The sequence below is a fragment of the Bos taurus genome, chromosome 11 (genome assembly GCF_002263795.3).
Source record: "Bos taurus isolate L1 Dominette 01449 registration number 42190680 breed Hereford chromosome 11, ARS-UCD2.0, whole genome shotgun sequence".
In the NCBI taxonomy this organism is placed as follows: Eukaryota; Metazoa; Chordata; class Mammalia; order Artiodactyla; family Bovidae; genus Bos; species Bos taurus.
Window position 1 is genome coordinate 11,196,627 of NC_037338.1, and position 17,994 is coordinate 11,214,620.

Below are 17,994 nucleotides of genomic sequence, written 5' to 3' on the forward strand. Positions count from 1 at the left end.
AACCCACTTCCCAGATTCAGGGAGCAGAAGCTTTCTATTAATTAGTTAACTGCAGGCCAACTCTGAGGACTAGCATAGAGGAGGAGGCAGTTAGAATGCTTATTTTATCTGTGCCGGCCATTTTCAACTTTCACTGGTTAGAAGAAAGCAGAAGGGACCCCTCAGGACCATTAGTGGCTGAATTAAGACCAGGTGGCTCCTTCAGCCACCTCCTCAATGGACGCCCTTCTAAGAAGTCACAAGACTTTAGAAACATTGCTTCAAGACTCCTCAACCTCAAGATCTTAAATAAGAGAGATTAAGGGACCGAGTCAAAAGAATATGGAAGTAAAAGGGGTAAACAAGATATAATGTAATGCATTTAACAGAAACCCAGAGAAACCCTAGGAGCAGTGCTGGGCAAGGTCAGGGCCAAATAAGATGACATCAGAAAAAAAGGAAAAAAAAAAAAAAGGAAGCAACTCCATATCTTCCAGCTGCTTCTAAGACTGAGAAAGCAGCTAAAGCAAAACTTCCAGACAGGAGCCACTTAAGTGGAGCGCCTCCCCTGGCCGAGTTCTCTTTTCTACCTGCTGGGTGAGTACACATAAAGCTACAATTCTGAGCCACAGTCATTTATGAGTAAAATTCCTGCACCCAAATAATGTGCAAAATGGATTCTAGGTTTTTTAAGTTTTATTTAAATAACCTCCAGTGAGAACACAGTGGGCCAAATACTACCCCTTCCTTGTAATATCTGACCAAGACAGAGTAAGCACAGCCTGCCGGGCACTCGTGTGAGGGCTGGGAACCTCAGTGAAGGCGGCCACGACCTCGGCCCCGGCCAGCGGCTGGGGAAGCATCCACTGTTGAGCGAGGGTTCTTGATGGTCTCATCGACAGACACGATGAGGCACGCGGCCTCGGAGGCGGCAGTCAGGGCGTTGATCCGCACCATCGCTGGCTCCCACACAAAGGCCTCAAAGTTGTCAGCAATGTCCTCAGTGTTGATGTCCACCCCGTACCACATGCCCCCCTGAAAAAGCAGAACAGAGGGAAAATGATACGGAACTGCTCTCAAATTTCTTCCTGCACATCCTCTGAATGACTGAGATTGAGGCATCCTCAGGCTCTCTGAACCCGCTGGCATCTCCCTAAGGAAGATGGCATTCCAACGGGAGCCTGGAAGCCTCTTCCCGTCCCTGCCCTCCACCACCCCTCCAAACCTGAGAAGTGCTACCCAGGGCCTCTCCCAGGCAAGCTGCTGGGTTTTAGGAAGGCCCCATTCTAACCCTCAGGTCATCTGAGGACTGTATGTCAAACCACGCTTCTCAAGAGGATGACTTTCCAACCCTTGATCTCATTTTATCATCACACTGCTTCCAGTAGCCCCCATTTTACAGATAAGGAAACGGACACACAAGAGAAAGTAGCTTGCTTCAAGTTCTGACACAAGTCGGAAGCAAGGCCACTCACTGAGTACTGTCGTCATCATATTGAGCATTTAACAAATGGCATTTAGCAAACATCTCTAAATGAGTATTGGCTCAACAGCAGATGAACAAATTAAATTCTCAAGAGATGCGTGCTCTACATGGAGGTAGTACAGCCATGGCTGGACTGCTGTCAGCAGGGCCCAGAAGTGCTGGAGGAACCCACGAGGAACCCCATACACACAGTGGTCGTACACGCTTCAGGGAGGAGGCTACCGTGCTTCTTCATTCCCTCAGTGCACCAAAAGGAGTGACCAGACTCTTGAAAGCAGCACTGAAGAAACCCTGGAACAACTAGTCCTGACACCATGGCTTTCCTTTTGACCTCAGAGGAGGCAGTCAGTTGGTACCGGGTTTGGGTCCAGCACCATCACCTGGGCTGAGCACACAGAGCCCGAGTAAGCACAGCACACTCAAAGAATCTAGCCCCATCCACCCAGTCCCTGGACTCAAAGGAAAGGAATAACCCACCTGGGCGTGCCGAGCCCGTAGCTTGTTGAGGATGTTTGTGGCATCAAAACCAGCATTGTCACAGAGCTGGCGTGGGATAATTTCCAAGGCCTTGGCATAGGCCCCAATCAGTAGCTGCTGTTTTCCTGGAATGGTTCTTGAGTAATCTCGAAGGTACTTAGAGAGCTCCATCTCGATGGCGCCACCACCAGCCACCACTGAATCATTCTGCAAAGACCAGACACACCTCTAAATTCAAGGAGCCCCCTGTCTAAACTCCAGCCATGGCCAAATTGGGCCACTCAGTCAACAGGCCCCCTAGACTAGAAGGAGGGCTGGCTCCTCACTCCCTCCCCCAGCCCAAGCCACAGGAAGCCTGGACACGGACCACGCCTAGCACATCCCAAGTGCAATCTGGTGAACCATCCGGTTTCTGACCCTCTTCACGGTCACCTACACCCCGAGGGCACTGGCACAGTGCCGGGGACGACTGACTCCATCAGCTCCACAGGTGCTCACAGGACAGGTCTTGGCTTTTAAGGCAGCGTGACTTATTCTGAGAGACTGAGGGTGTTTGATCTGAGACAACCAGGGCCCACATGCCCACTTGGAAGGACAGGTTATACAGGAAAGGGATCACCACACAAACCCAGGGTCGCATCAGCTCAAGAGGCAGAGTAGGCTGTGCAGGCTGGAAGCCCCCAGTCCAGTACCTTGATGGCCCTCCTGACAATCATGATGGCGTCGTGCAGGGACCGCTCTGTCTCCTCCATAAATTGCTCTGCACCACCACGGAGGATGATAGTGCATGTCTTGGCCTTAGGGCAGCCAGTGAAGAAATTGTACCTACACCCAGGATCAAATTGTATCTGTGAACTCATTTCTGCTGCCAACCCACAGTGTTCTGAAGTCACCAAGTCCTCCCAACACTCAACAGCTGCTCTTCTGTCCCTCACTAAAGTTCTCCAAGCCCACCCTTAAGAGCACGTTCTTGGGAAGGTCTAGGGCTGTACCACAGGGGTATAAAAGACTGTGGAGTCAGATTGTAGACCCGATTTGACCTTCTTTCTTCCTGAAACACTTTATATAACTTAACACTATTCACCCCAAGAGATTAAGACCTCAGAAGACAGTAGCACATGTTACTGTAGCCCGCCAGGCTCCTCTGTCCATGGGATTCTCCACGCAATAATACTGGAGTGGGTTGCCATTTCTTCCTCCAGGGCATCCTCCCCACCCAAGGACCGAACTCGCTTTTCTTCATTTCCTGCATTCGCAGGTAGGCTCTTTACCTCCAGCGCCACCTGGGAGGCCTGTTATATATACACCACGAACCAAAGATGGCAGAAGGCCACCAGGCAAGTCTCATGAGCTAAGCAAACAGAGCCCAGGCCTGCCACTCACCTCTCGCCTCCAATCTGAGTCTCTTCAAAGACCTGGCAGCGGCCCAGAACATCTGACGACAGCGCATTCACACTGGTCTGGATGGAGCCTCCACAAGCCTGAGGAACACAAGACAAAATCATCTAGCAGTGACAGATCACATGAGGTGGGAAGCAAGCATCCTGCCACCTAGTTTTATAGCCAATTCGCATGTTAGACTGCCATGGTGCCCCAGATACACTAATGACCCACTCTCACCCTTGACCTCAAGGCTCCCTCTGGAAGAGGAGAAAACAAAACAGAATGAAGACACATGAAGGCAAACAAGCCCAGTTAAAAAGCTTTACCCAGTACCTTCTTCCCTAAACTAGGGTGCTCTGAACCCAGTGACTGAAGTCATGATCAGTGCTTTAAAACTTAAAGCACCTTGGCAAGATGCTTAAGAAGGGAGGAGGGACTTCCCTAGCAGTCCAGTGGTTAAGACGCCATGCTTCCAGTGCAAGGGTGCAGGTTCCATCCCTGGTCGGGGAACTAAGATTCCACAGGTGCAAGATGCGGCAAAAAAAAAAAAGAGAGAGAGAGGAAACCTGGCCTGCAGCATCAAGACTGGAGCTTAGCCAGCTGATCATAGCACTACTGCTAGGTTCCCTCACAAATCAGCTTTCCTGACTTGTTTGGTTAGATTAACTCTTACATAGTAGTATGCACACTCTGGAACTGAAGTGTTTCATGGCAAAAAGAGTTGAGAAGACAAGCCCAGATTCACACACCACTCCAGTACACTAGGGTACGTGAAAACCCCTCTGGGGCCAGAAAGACCTAAAAGCAGCCCGTGAGAACCTGGTTACCATCATTGTCCTCTTCAGATCCTCCTCCGGCACTCGGCCAGCGCAGAACATGTCCCTGTCAGCAAAGTACTGGGTGGCCACATCCCCGATGGGGAGTTTAGATAAGACGACTTTGGCTCCAGAATGATGGATCTTCTCTAACTTGTCATAAAGAATGTTCCACTCAGCATCAACAATTGCCTGATAATCCTGAAGAGACCCAGAAAATACTAATTTATTAGGGAATTAACAGAGGGTAAACAGAAGAGACTCCCCTCAGTTCAAATAAACAAGGACCCTATAAGGTAACTTAGGAACCACCTAAAATTTTCAAACACAAAAGCAGAAAGTAATCTGAGCACTGGGAGCTACTCCAGAGCTGGTATTTGCTAAGGTGTGAGGCAGTTTGGGCAGCTAAGTTCTAGCTCCTCTGAGGCACTGCAGCCACGGAGTTCCCAATGACAAGCCCTTTCCTTCAAAGGCCATTCTGTGTTCGGGATGCATTTTCCAAGAACAGATGCTTACAGCTGGGTGACAGCCTTGCTGATACCAATGTTGGGAGCACACCGGTCCCAGCAGCATGGGACAGTCTAGAAGGGCAGAGCTCACATCTGCCCAAATAAGAGGAATCAAAATACAGGGCTCATTTTATAGCTGAAAGGCTCCCGCAAGCCCCTTCTCCAGGGCCAAAGGATAATGTTTCAGCAGGTTTGCCCTATCCAAACCTCCTCAGGTCCAGGTCAGAGTAGAGTGAGAAGAGTGGGCCTAGCATTTAGACATCAATACTTAGGGGCATAGGAGGGGAAAGGAGCCCATAAGGTACCTGAGAAACAAAGCTAAGCCCAAGATGACCACGAAGGCCCAAGGCTTTGGCCCAGAATGCTGCCCAGTTTCATGCCGCTGCCAGCTGGGAGGACCTACCTCAACTGTATGGACTCTGATTTCCGCATTATCTTTCTCAGCTTTCAGCTCGAGCTCAACATTTAAAAGGGCAATCATTGGATTATGGTACTTTTTGGGCTGCATTTCAAACCCAGCATAAGAGAAAGTCTTCTTGAATGCGACGCCAGCGACAAGCTGGGACTCCTGTTTAAAAAAATCAGACGGTTCAACAGTTCAGTACTGGCATGAAATAAAATCAAGTTAGTGGTGTGCTGGACTAATGCATGTCCATTTCTGTGAACCTGTAAGGGTTAATTATGTTTTTATTCCACTACTGTAACAAAGTTTTTCCATCATCCTAAATGCTAGGAAAAATATAAAAACATATTTTGTTTGTCCCTTCAGGATAAGGAAAACCACTTAGCTTGCAGAGACTAAGCATGGGAAAAGCCTGTCTGGGCTGTCCTTTAAGACTGACCCTCCAAAGCACACGTGCCAAGGGATGCACTGTCGTTCCAACTCGACACCTCCCAGTCTTCACTGCACATATGTACACACACCCCTTCCTACCCGTACTGCACGTGAGCGCACAAACACCTGTGTGCTGTAGCCTAGATGCTTCCTCTCTTCAGGAGATGAAAACAAAAGGTCATAACAGTCAGAAATTTCCCGCAGTTCTCAAGTTATCATCGTGGCTTCTCTCATCTCAATCCCTCAAAATATGAACTACTACACCACTCATTCCAAAACAGAGCCTGCTGCATGGAAGATTTTACAGAAGGGCATGATGAAAGCACACGGCACTTGGGAGTGACTTTAACACTATGAGAAGGCAGGCTCAACCTGAGACCTCTTATTAAATGACCTGGTCATTTCCCACTCCATAAAGAAGGGTATATTCAGGAAGTGAAGTGAGAAAGAAAAAGACAAATAGCATATGATATAATTTACATGTAGAATCTAAAATACAACACAAATGAACCTATCTATGAAATAGAAACACTCACAAAGTGAACAGACTTGTGGTTGCCATGGGGGTTGGGGGTTGGAGGAGAAGTGCGTTAGGAGTTTGGGGTTGCCATGCAAACTATTACACAGAATGGGTAAACAAAGTCCTACTATTCAATATTCAGTGATAAATCATAATTGAAAGGAGTATGAAAAAGAAGCACAAGCTGGAATCAAGATTGCCGGGAGAAATATCAATAACCTCAGATATGCAGATGACACCACCCTTATGGCAGAAAGTGAAGAGGAACTCAAAAGCCTCTTGATGAAAGTGAAAGAGGAGAGTGAAAAAGTTGGCTTAAAGCTCAACATTCAGAAAACGAAGATCATGGCATCTGGTCCCATCACTTCATGGGAAATAGATGGGGAAACAGTGGAAACAGTGGCAGACTTTATTTTTCTGGGCTCCAAAATCACTACAGATGGTGACTGCCGTCATGAAATTAAAAGACGCTTACTCCTTGGAAGGAAAATTATGACCAACCTAGATAGCATATTCAAAAGCAGAGACATTATTTTGCCAAAAAGGTCCGTCTAGTCAAGGCTATGGTTTTTCCAGTGGTCATGTATGGATGTGAGAGTTGGACTGTGAGGAAGGCTGAGCGCCGAAGAATTGATGCTTTTGAACTGTGGTGTTGGAGAAGACTCTTGGGAGTCCCTTGGACTGCAAGGAGATCCAACCAGTCCATTCTGAAGGAGATCAGCCCTGGGATTTCTTTGGAAGGAATGATGCTAAAGCTGAAACTCCAGTACTTTGGCCACCGCGTGAGAAGAGTTGACTCATTGGAAAAGACTCTGATGCTGGGAGGGATTGGGGCAGGAGGAGAAGGGGACGAAAGAGGATGAGATGGCTGGATGGCATCACTGACTCGATGGACGTGAGTCTGAGTGAACTCCGGGAGTTGGTGATGGACAGGGAGGCCTGGTGTGCTGCGATTCACAGGGTCGCAAAGAGTCGGACACGACTGAGCAACTGATCTGATCTGATCTAATGAAAAAGAATTAGGTATGTGTTAACAATCACTCTACTGAACAGGAGAAATTAACAGAACATTGTAAATCAACTATATGTCAACAAAATAACAATTTTAAAAACTGTATTCCGTTCAATGACCTATGTGTTTTCTCGTAGTACTAATCTACAGTTTTAGTCTACAATACATAATACCGTAGCCTATCAGGGAACAGATTCCTACATCATTCAAATCCATAGCCTCCTAAAGGGGGTGATGCCTGAGCTGAATCTAGATGGATGCACTGAAATTAGTCAAACAGAAAACGAAAGAGATGTCCCCAACAGGCAGAGGCAGTGTGGTGCAGTCAGGGGATGAAAAGCCATTAGCAGTTGCTGGAATACAAAATAAAGAGGGTAGGGGGGAAAAAAGAGGGCAGGGACACGTTTAGGAGAATCTTAAAGGCTCTGCTAAGGCCTGACTCTTATCCTGTGGGCCTGCAGAACCCCAAGTGGCTTCACACACAGAGTGTAAATTGAGGAACCTCACCCTGCAGCAAAAAATAGAACGAACTTAGGGGATGCAAGATTGGAGGAAGGGTGCGTTACCAGGACAGAGGTCTGGTAAGAGAGACAGACTGAACGTACGTGTGGCTTGCAGCCCCTGGCTTTCTCACCAGTTAAAATTACAGTTCTGATCCCTAGTTTAGTGAATGCCAATTTAATCTCAAGGGTTTCTGGAACAGAAGATGGAACACTGAGATCAAAGCAGCGTGTAAAGACAATGTCAGCAAGTCATGACGTAGAGAATGGGCTGAAACACAACCATCTGGGGGCCAAAGGCATGGGAACGGCTCAGATGACTTTCAGGTTCTTCACAGCTTTGTTATATACAGGGAATCTCATCCCCCTCTCATGTGCCATGACAGGAAGAGGAGGAGATGAACAGAATGAAAACGCAATTGTGTTGTGCAAATACAGTAGACACTAGTCACTATTTTAATTTAAATAAGTGAAAAAATATGTTGTTAAATAAACAAAAGTTGCAGGACACTATGTACTACAAGTGAGCATTCGTTTCAGAAAACAATATTTACATTTATACTTATCGACGCACAGTCTGGAAGAACACACACAGTTAATAGTGGTTTCTGGGGCAGGAGTGGTATAGGAGACATTTCTGTTTTCCTTTAGGACTTTCTTTACAGTTTGACTTCCGTATTATCTGTTCAAGATAAATGAATAAAAGAAGGGACAGCCTGCCTGAACCGCTTGGAGAAGAATGGACTGCAAAGTACTTATATTTATTGAGAGGGTTTTAGATAATTTATCAGAGCTAGCCCTGTCCCCTCCGACATTAACACTGAGATTCTGAAAATCAGCCAGTTCATCCTTCGATTCTGCTGACAAGTAATACAAGTCTGTGGAGGTTATAAAATGCACCTACAGGAGACACTTATAGCCACAGTATGAGGAACACAGCTGGCTTCCCGCCCAAGTGCTCTCTCTCTCTATTCCTCTAATGTGTGCTGTCCGCCTACACCAAGCTGCCTACAGGGTCGATGTGAAAGCAAGAGCCTCCCAGGGAGGCCTCGGCAGGCTCACCTCTAGGGCTCCACCTTGCACCTTCTTGATTCCAATCATTTTAAGCTGCAGCAAATCATCAAGCATCATCACCGCGTCCACCACCATCTTAGCGAAGAAGGCTTTCTGCTGGGAGATCAGCTTGGAGCTCAGAGCAGTCATGGCACATTTCTCAAGCAGCTTCCTCTGCTCCCTGGGACACAAGGGTGGGACCTGCATCAGGCCTCGAAAGCCCCTCTTATGGTACTCTATTGCAACGTGGAGATGGTTTCTATCCTAGCCTTTAAATTCAGCCCTCAACACTTTGTCTTCTGAATCTTTAGGGAAGATTACCAGTGACAAATGGTGATTGCACTCAAAGACCTCATGACTGACAGCTCTTCAACTACAGTCTACAGCCTCTCTTGTACTACATGGACTGACTGGGGCACAGCAAGGGGTTTAGCAAGGGCCAAACAGCCCCAGTCCATGCAGGGTATTCCAGCACGCTTCTGCATCCTATCTGGCCATGGGAAGTCAAGGTTCTGACAAAGTTCACTGCAAACTTACACTTTATCTTCCTTCTTCACAGTCACTGCGATCTCTTTGATCTTGTTAACTGCCTGCCAAGAACAGAAACGGGGTGAGTCTCTCACGTTAAAAACAAACTGGAGAAGTGGGTCCCAATCTCTCCTGCTAGTTCCTCATCTGTTTACGCCCAAATCTTAAGTACTTCGACAGCTGAAATAACATTTCTAAGTCTTAAAGCTGCCCAGAAAAATATACATCTCTAGTTTAGAAAAATGCTCTAAGTTAGAAACGTAGAGCAGGCACAGAACAGCACTGGTGACAACCTGTAGTACTTTATACACTAACTATGTCATGTAACACATGATACACATATTTGTATGTTAAACATTGTATCCTTTCAAAGCCATCTTTTTCAAAAGATATCCTTTCATACATACTTCTCACATATGATTTCATTTTAATGTCACCACCCCAAAACAGAGACAGTAAAGAAAGTAAGGTGAGGAGGAACTGACTTACCCCAAGTTAAAGAATGAAAGTCAAAGGTCAATAAAAGCAAGGTCTCAAGATGTGCTATGAAGTACTTGATAAAAACAAAACAGCTCTCACTTACTGACAGCCTGTGGTATGTCTACATCATAGTCTGTGAGGAAACTGGAAGCTTAAACAGACTAAGTAATATACCTAGTCAATAGCTATTGAATGGTAGAACTGAGATTTCTATGGAGTAGAATTCAGAAAATATTCAAGGAATGTTGTCCCCAGACCCTCCACAACCCAATACAGACCATATCCCAAGAGAAACAAAAAGGTGCCCAAGCGGCCCAGCTTCACTAGCACTCCCATACCAACTGTGTGGCAGTGCGGAAGGCGCGGATGATGATCTGCGGGTGCAAACCTTCCTCCACGTAGGGTTTCACCTGTTTCAGAAATTCTGCAGCCAGCAGGGTCACTGAGGTGGTGCCGTCACCGACCTGGAACAGGATGACAGGAAACTCACATCCTCTCATGTTCAGGAATAAAACCCCCAAACTCTGTTTTCTAGGCAATCTATCCATTTAAACTGGGGTGTTGCTGGGTAGATATTCATCCCATCAAATGGTCCTGGGCCACAAAATTAATTCCACAGCCAGGCCCATTCTCCAAAGAGGGTTGGTCTGGACAAATTTTCCCAGAATATGAAATCATATACACAAATTAACCAAGAACTTATTTACTATGGACAAGGTACTATGATCAGTAACACAATATACATGCTTATAATATAATGCTAATATGTCTGATGCTGGGAGGGATTGGGGGCAGGAGGAGAAGGGGATGACAGAGGATGAGATGGCTGGATGGCATCACCAACTCGATGGACATGAGTTTGGGTGAACTCCGGGAGTTGGTGATGGACAGGGAGGCCTGGCGTGCTGCGATTCATGGAGTCGCAGAGAGTCAGACACGACTGAGCGACTGAACTGAACTGAATATGTCACAAATAACAAATAATGGTAGCAAAAGGTATGAGATAAATGGGAACAAATTCTACAGGAGTTCACAAAACAAACCTCTAAGGATCAAAGTCATCTGTATTTTAAACACTATTTGGAATAAGCAGATTATGAGCTTGTTTTTCTTAATGGCAATTTTCTACAATGGGATCTAAACTTTATTTTTAATAAAGGAGAAAAAGAATAAGAGCTTTTTTTCCCTCTGCTTCCCCTTTTCTTTGAGAAAAAAGAGTTTTTTTAGAAAACTGGTTAACCTCTGATATAGAAGAAATTTACTTTTAACTCACTTATGTTTCTGTGGACTGTAAGAGATGTTAGGGAGAAAAAAAGTTACTGTGGCAAAGGGTTTAAGCTGCCAAATTCCTAGACAGAAAGGTATTCCTTTGTTGAAAACTGCCATACTGTTTTCCAGGCTACAGGGTCTTAATAGACCTTTTACTGTAACTTTGGGAGGTTATCTATAACACTCTGAAATGCAAACTTGTCTCTCTCAATAAGACTCCAGTGTTAGAAATGATTTTTAAAAAGGCAAAGACAAGTTAATGTCACTGACAGGAACATAAAATGGCAAATTTTATGTTATGTGTGTTTTACCATTATAAATTTTTTTTTTTTTTTAAGAAAGAAAAAAGTGAACTGGAAACAATCTCCAACTCCATCTTATAAGGCAACCAACAGATGAGAGCGTAAATTATTTACTGAGCAACTCATATGAGTAACAGCCCACAGGCCTGGTTCTGAGACCTGAGCCACAACACAGTGAAACAGAAGGAATTTTAAAGGGCTATTAATTCCATCTACATAGTTTTACAAACCTGTATTTGTGAAATTATGGTTTTAGATATAAAATCAAAATGCTTAAAGAAAGAAGAGCAAAGGAACAAACAGGCATGTGTTTCAATCTCCACTGAAACACATAGACTTGATATTCCTACCTCAGCATCTTGGGATTTTGCAATGTCCACTAAAGTCTTCGCTGCAGGATGGACAACATCAAGGAGTTTCAGAATTGTGGCCCCGTCATTAGAAATTGTTGCTTTGCCTTTAAAGGAACAAACACAAAGTAAAAATGTAAAGATCTTTCCTTAAATTCTGACTTCTAGTGGACTTGGAGCCCATATACACTTTACTGGGACAGGACAGAGGGTCTTGTGGTGGAAATGAACTGATCTTTTTATGGATTTAGCTCTGGGCACAAAGGGCCACCTAAAACCACACATTTCCAAAAACCATGAGCTCTTCATTTTCCCTAATAGCAAACCTCTACTGGATGCAGAAAACATTTTAAAAAATAAGAATGGATAATCATTTAGATATTCTTAACAGTTGATACCCTCGTATTTCACTTGTAAATTAATACATAAAGCATAATGTGGAATTTGTCTCAGCAACATGATACAACAGGAGTGACTACAGGCAACTTCGGAAGGTTCTACTTCATGTTTTTAGGCCAAATCTCTCTACAAGGCAAGATTCCTGAACCTGGCTTCTCCATATATTCCCAAGAGGCTCAGCATTCACGACAGTGTATGAAAAGAAGTAGCTTCAGAGAGAGCAATCCTTCAGCGATCTTAAAAGCAGAGGGATTTCCGTTGCCAAGCTCTGCTGGCCCCAAACACTTTAGAGGAACCTCCTCTTCTGCACACTGGTCTGAGAAACTCTGCACTTACCTCGGCCATCCACAATGAGCTTGTCCATACCACGGGGGCCCAGGGTAGTTCTGACAGCCTCAGCAATCACCTGGCAGGCACTGATGTTACTTACAAGCTGGGGGATGCCTTGGGAGCTATCAGTCCCCTCTTTCAACAGGATAACTGGTGTGGGCTAGAGAAGAAAGAGCAATTCACTTAAAAAAAAAAAAAAATCTGGAGGCCCCTTTAAAGCACATTCCCCCAATGTCCATCCACTACATCTATTCCTTAAATAGCCTCTACCCCCAGAGACACCATGCTCTGTAGGTATACCAGAAAATGGTTTGAGAAGCACTGATTTAGTCAAAAAGAACAAATCAAATAATGTATTCTTCAGTGTCCAGTTGAAAAAGCATACCCCTTTCAGCTTCTGACCCTGTTTCCCGGGTTGAGGAGTTAGGCCACCACACAGGAGGAAGCGGGCCATACTTATTGCTCACTCCAGCAAACACCCGTTCAACCGCCTGAGAGCTTAACCGCAGAGGAGATGGGCACTGATGCAGAATGAGATGCCAAGAGCTTCAGATGTTGTCCCAGAGATGCCCAGGCAGGTGGTTTTACCAATGATGGTAGCTGGAGTGTAGGGAAATGGCTAGGCAGATAAACAAATGGCACGTTTGTCCTGCCTCACAAAATGACAACTCTAATTTGTACAGCAGTGTTTCCATCTCTCATGCTGGTTCCATAAAGCTTTCTTGTGACTAATCTCCAATCAGATACCCTAAACAAGTTTTTCTCTATTTTGCATTGGTCTCAGAACAGTCACTATTCTCTTATGACTGATTTTATGTATATTAAACAGATAAGTGTAAACACTGTTTCAAAACTTGTCTTATGTTAGTTATGTGTGTGCAATTAGGCTATGTTGTTATTTAGTCCCAAAGTTGTATCTGACCCTCTGCAACCCTATGCTTTGAAATTTATTTCTTACTGTGAATTGCAAACGTAAAGTTTGACAGTCACTGCCCATGTCCACCCCTGGGGATATTTCAAGTGTTTGAGTGGAGAAGACATAGAAAAGCATCAGGCTGTCTCAGTCCAACAAAAAGAGCCAAGAATTCACAAACTAGAAACTCAAACAACCCATGAGGCTGACTCCACATTAACTGAACAATTTCTTTAAAAATTTGACTTCTTTGGCCCGTGTAGCTGGAAGGTAGTGAGAAAGCAAAAGACTGGAATGAGGTTGAAGAAGCAGACAGGAATCAAATCACTACTCATTTGCAGACTACGGTAAGGAGTTTATAGATTTTATTCCTACAAAGAAGGGATGCCCTGGAAAAGCTTTTAGCAGAGTAATGGCATAGTCTAATTTACACTGGGGTAAAACAACAACAACAACAAATAACTGTAAGAGGCAAGATATAATGAGCAACTGCATAAAAACAGGCTAGAAAGATGCACAACAAACTCAAATAAGTAAGAGTGGTAAAGAAAAATTTGAAACTTGGGTATTTTATTTTGTTTCAACTTTTCCTAACAAACATATCATACATTATTTAATGGCTTCTCTGTACTCTCAGAATTCCTTCGGGTCCCTTGCAAGGAAAAATGGGTTCCCCAAAGGCCCCTTCTCCCAGTCCTGCTAAATCATTCCTCAGGGCAGCTTCAAGTCATCTCTGGTCCAACCCTGCCCCAACAGAGATTTACATTATCAATCAAAAACCAACTTGAGTCTTAATCCCTTGCTAGTCCCTTCAACAGAGTCATTCACCCCACCAAGTCTAACTTATCCAATGCTTTTATAAACTTTTTCTCATCTCTAACTCCAAATTATACACCACCTGCAAGAGCCACACTGCCATATTCTACCGAAACCGCTTTCTTCCCACTAGGCCAGCAATTCCTCAGAGCTGCCATTCCTCTCAACAGTAGTTAACACGGGCACTGGGATCAGGGGATCCCAGAACTCTGCTCCTTCTCAAGCATAATGTTTATATTGCCATCCATCTTAAAATACAAGCTTCATAAAGGTAAGGACTACACTAATTTCAATGTGTAGAGTGCCTAGATTTGGCCACATACAAAGCAATATACAGAAGCTTTTGGTGCTGAAAATTCCAATTACATTATCAGTTGAACCTTGAACAGCATGGTTTGAACTGTGTAGGTCCACTTATGCCTGAGTTTTTTTTCAGCAGTAAATACTACAGTACACCACCACCTGAGGTTGGTTGAATCCTCAGATACAAAGAAATCAAGATATGGGGGCTGACTAAATCATATGCAAACTTTTGACTTAGCAGAATCTGGGCCCCTAACTTCGGGAGTTATTCAAGGGCCAAATACACTTGAAAGTGCTTTATACACATCATGAAGTACGGTGGCAACCAGTCCTTATTTTTGGAAAAGCATCAGCAGTACGGTGACACTAAATTCACTGAGACTTCCTAAGTACAAGCAGGAAGGGCTTGGAAGCAGCTGCCCACGTTGTCCCAAGTTCTATGCTGTATAGGCCCTACAGAAATGGCAGGCTGGGTACAGAGATCCTGTGGGGAGGAAAAGGCGGCAGGACTGGACTGAGCCAAGCTAGGTCTACCAGGACGGTGCCTCTCTGTCAGTCCTCCAAGGGCAAGCCCAGCTCGTGTCCTTGTTACTTTCCAACCTCGTTTTTACTCAAGTGAAGAAACAACAGCAGGATCCAATAATCTGCCAAGGGTATCTACCATGAAAGGCTTGCTAATTTCAGCTTAATGATCTTCCTTTTCCTTAATAACTTTTAATAAGCATTATTTAGCTTGATGCTCTATAAAACCACAGGTGTTCATACGCTAAGGCATGCAGTGCTGAACACAAAGGCAAGGATATACCAATACCTTCTGTGTGGCTGTACCGAAGTCACAGGACTGAGCTTTTTGAGGAACCCTCCTACCTCTTTTTCAATCACAATTGGCTTCCAGAGTGTCAGGTACCAACTCAACACCAGGTACCAAACAATAACAGCAAGAGTTCTTGGTGACTTAAGTTTCATACTCAAAAAGGAGAGCTATAAAAAGTCAAACAGCAAGGAAACAGACCAGGGGTCAGTTCAGGAAAAAGCTGAGGTGGTGGGCTGGGGCCTCTTGGTGAAGGGTTTTATCGCAAGTCAGAAGAACTTTGGGGGCCGGAAATATAATACCACACTCGAAGTCATACGTCCATTAAGTGGCACAGTTAATTACAAACATAGGCATTCGGTGTGGCTCCAGAGCCCCTACTCTCAAGTGTTCTACTATGCTGCCACTGCATGAGATGAAGATGACTTCAGGGAATAGGTACCATTGAAGACCGACTGAAAAAGGCAGTACTGGGTGTATGAAAGGGAGAGGGTACACAGAGTAACGCCAGGTTCCTACTGTCTCGGGCACAAGCAGCATTCTCAGGGCATTTGGTAGACTGCACACCTGACAGCTGTCAGTCTGACATATGACTAGGTCAGGCAGAAGTTGAGGAAGCAGGAGAAGAACAGAGAACTGAGCTGGACTGATAAAAATGGACAAGCGACCTGCCAAGTGCACAGGAACCACAGGTCAGGGTTTTACCTCAAACACTTAAGAGCTGGCCCTGTTCAACAGCAACTCGGGGGACATCACTGAGGTTGTTTGGGACCCATGGAAGGTACCTGTAGAGTTGGAGAAAGGGATGCCACAGAAGGGGGGAGGGGAGGGCTACAGACAGCCTCCAGGATTCACCTGCTTCCCTAAAGAAAATGAGACCCAGAATTAGGTGGCCAACTAGAAAAGCCATCTAATGTCACATCTGGAAGGGCAGACAGGGTCAGAGGCTGGGTCTTCTCACCTCTAATGCATCATCCCCACTGCCCTGCCCATTCTCCTAGTTGAGAAGTTGCACCTCAGAAGCTGTACTAGGGGCCTAGTACATTCAGTAGGTACTAAAAGTTCAAACTACCACACAGCAGTGCTTATTTCACATCCTAGCAAGGTAATAATGCTCAAAATCCTTCAAGCTAGGCTTCAACAGTATGTGAACCAAGAACTTCCAAATGTACAAGTTGGATTTTGAAAAGGCAGAGGAACTAGAGATCAAATTGCCAACATCTGTTCGATCACAGAACAAGCAAGGGAATTCCAGAAAAACATCTATTTCTGATTCATTGACTACGCTAAAGACTTTGACTGTGTGGATCACAACAAACTGTGGAAAAACGTTAAAGAGATAAGTACACTAGACCACCTTAACTGCCTCCTGAGAAACCTGTATGAGGTCAAGAAGCAACAGTTAGAATCAGACACGGAACAATGGACTAATTCAAACTGGGAAAGGAGTATGTCACGGCTGTATACTGTCACCGTGCTTATTTAACTTATACGCAGAGTACATCGTGCAAAATGCCTGGCTGAAGCTCAAGCTGGAATCAAGATTGCTGGGAGAAATAGCAACAACCTCAGCCATGCGATGACACCACCCTAATGGCAGAAAGCAACTAAAAAGCCTCTTGATGAAGGTGAAAGAGGAGAGTGAAAAAGCTGGCTTAAAACTTAACATTCAAAATACAAAGATCATGGCATCCAGTCCCATCACTTTATGGCAAACAGATGGGGAAAAAATGGAAACAGTGACAGATTTTATTCACTTGGGCTCCAAAATCACTGCGGATAGTAGCTGCAGCCATGAAATTAAAAGACCCTTGTTCCTTGGAAGAAAAGCTATGACAAACCTAGACAGCATATTAAAAAGCAGAGACATCACTTTGTCGACAATGGTCTGTATAGTCAAAGCTAAGGTTTTTCCAGTAATCATGTACAGATCTGAGAGCTGGACCACAAAGGCGGCTGAGTGCTGGAGAAGACTCTTGAGAGTCCCTTGGACTGCAAGATCAAACTAGTCAATCCTAAAGGAAATCAGTCCTAAATATTCACTGGAAGGACTGATGCTGGAGCTGAAGCTCCAATATTTTGGCCATCTGATACGATGAACTGACTCAGTGGATAAAACCGTGATGCTGGGAAAGATTGAGGGCAGGAGAAGGGGACGACAAAGGATGAGATGGTTGGATGGCATCACCGACTCTGTGGACATGAGTTTGAGCAAGTCCGGGAGTTGGTGATGGACAGGGAAGCCTGGCGTGCTGCAGTCCATGGGGTCGCAGAGAGTCAGACAGGACTGAGCGACTGAACAACAAAATGCGTTTACTTAATGAATGAAGGGATGATCAGCGGAGTAATCTGTTTTCAATGATGCAGCAGCAAGGTGGCAGGGAGCGGGGCAATGAGAGACCACAGCTCTCCTTGGGCTCCGTCCCCATGCTGCCTCTGCCGTTTATAGGAAGCACCCTCCTTCACATCCGCATTTTTCAAGACAGCCAGAGCTTCCAAGTCTGGCCCTGGACCGCGTATGCACGCTCAACCCGCAGTCATTTGACCCAGGTCAAGATTATGGGGGGCTCGGAAAACCGGGTGATCGACGCAGGTTCAAGGCCCCGAAGCACCCTGGGACTTGTAGTCCCCAGCCGGCCCGACCGGAGCCTCCTCTTGACCCCCACAAAACCCTTGCTGAGGGCAGCTGCTCCGGGCCCGGGCCCACCCGGCGGTAGCGGGCCGGGGTCCTTCACAGACAGAGGGTCGGAGCGAGAACCGAGTCAATAAGCAGGAGAAGGTTCTACGAGACTAATCTAGGCCAGGCGGCGCCAGCTACCGACCAGATGGCAGCGGATGGAGCCGGATGACTGAGATGCGACTCACCATCATCTTGTAAGCTTATCCAGTGGCCGGCTACTCCTCTTCTCCGCGCCCGGGACGCC

At 45.5% G+C, this 17,994-nt stretch overlaps 1 protein-coding gene across 1 annotated transcript; it reads right to left on the reverse strand.

Annotated features, from left to right (window-relative positions):
- Positions 1-662: 662 nt before the first annotated feature.
- On the reverse strand, positions 663-17,956 carry CCT7 (chaperonin containing TCP1 subunit 7). The gene is made up of 12 exons (NM_001046171.2): positions 17,936-17,956; positions 12,234-12,387; positions 11,499-11,605; positions 9,916-10,041; positions 9,107-9,159; positions 8,579-8,750; positions 5,053-5,217; positions 4,153-4,341; positions 3,326-3,423; positions 2,635-2,767; positions 1,943-2,149; positions 663-1,014 (listed from the first exon to the last, which is right to left on the reverse strand). Exons 1-12 carry the CDS (start codon positions 17,939-17,941, stop codon positions 793-795), a joined length of 1,632 nt encoding a protein of 543 aa, NP_001039636.1. The 5' UTR covers positions 17,942-17,956; the 3' UTR covers positions 663-792.
- Positions 17,957-17,994: the final 38 nt, after the last annotated feature.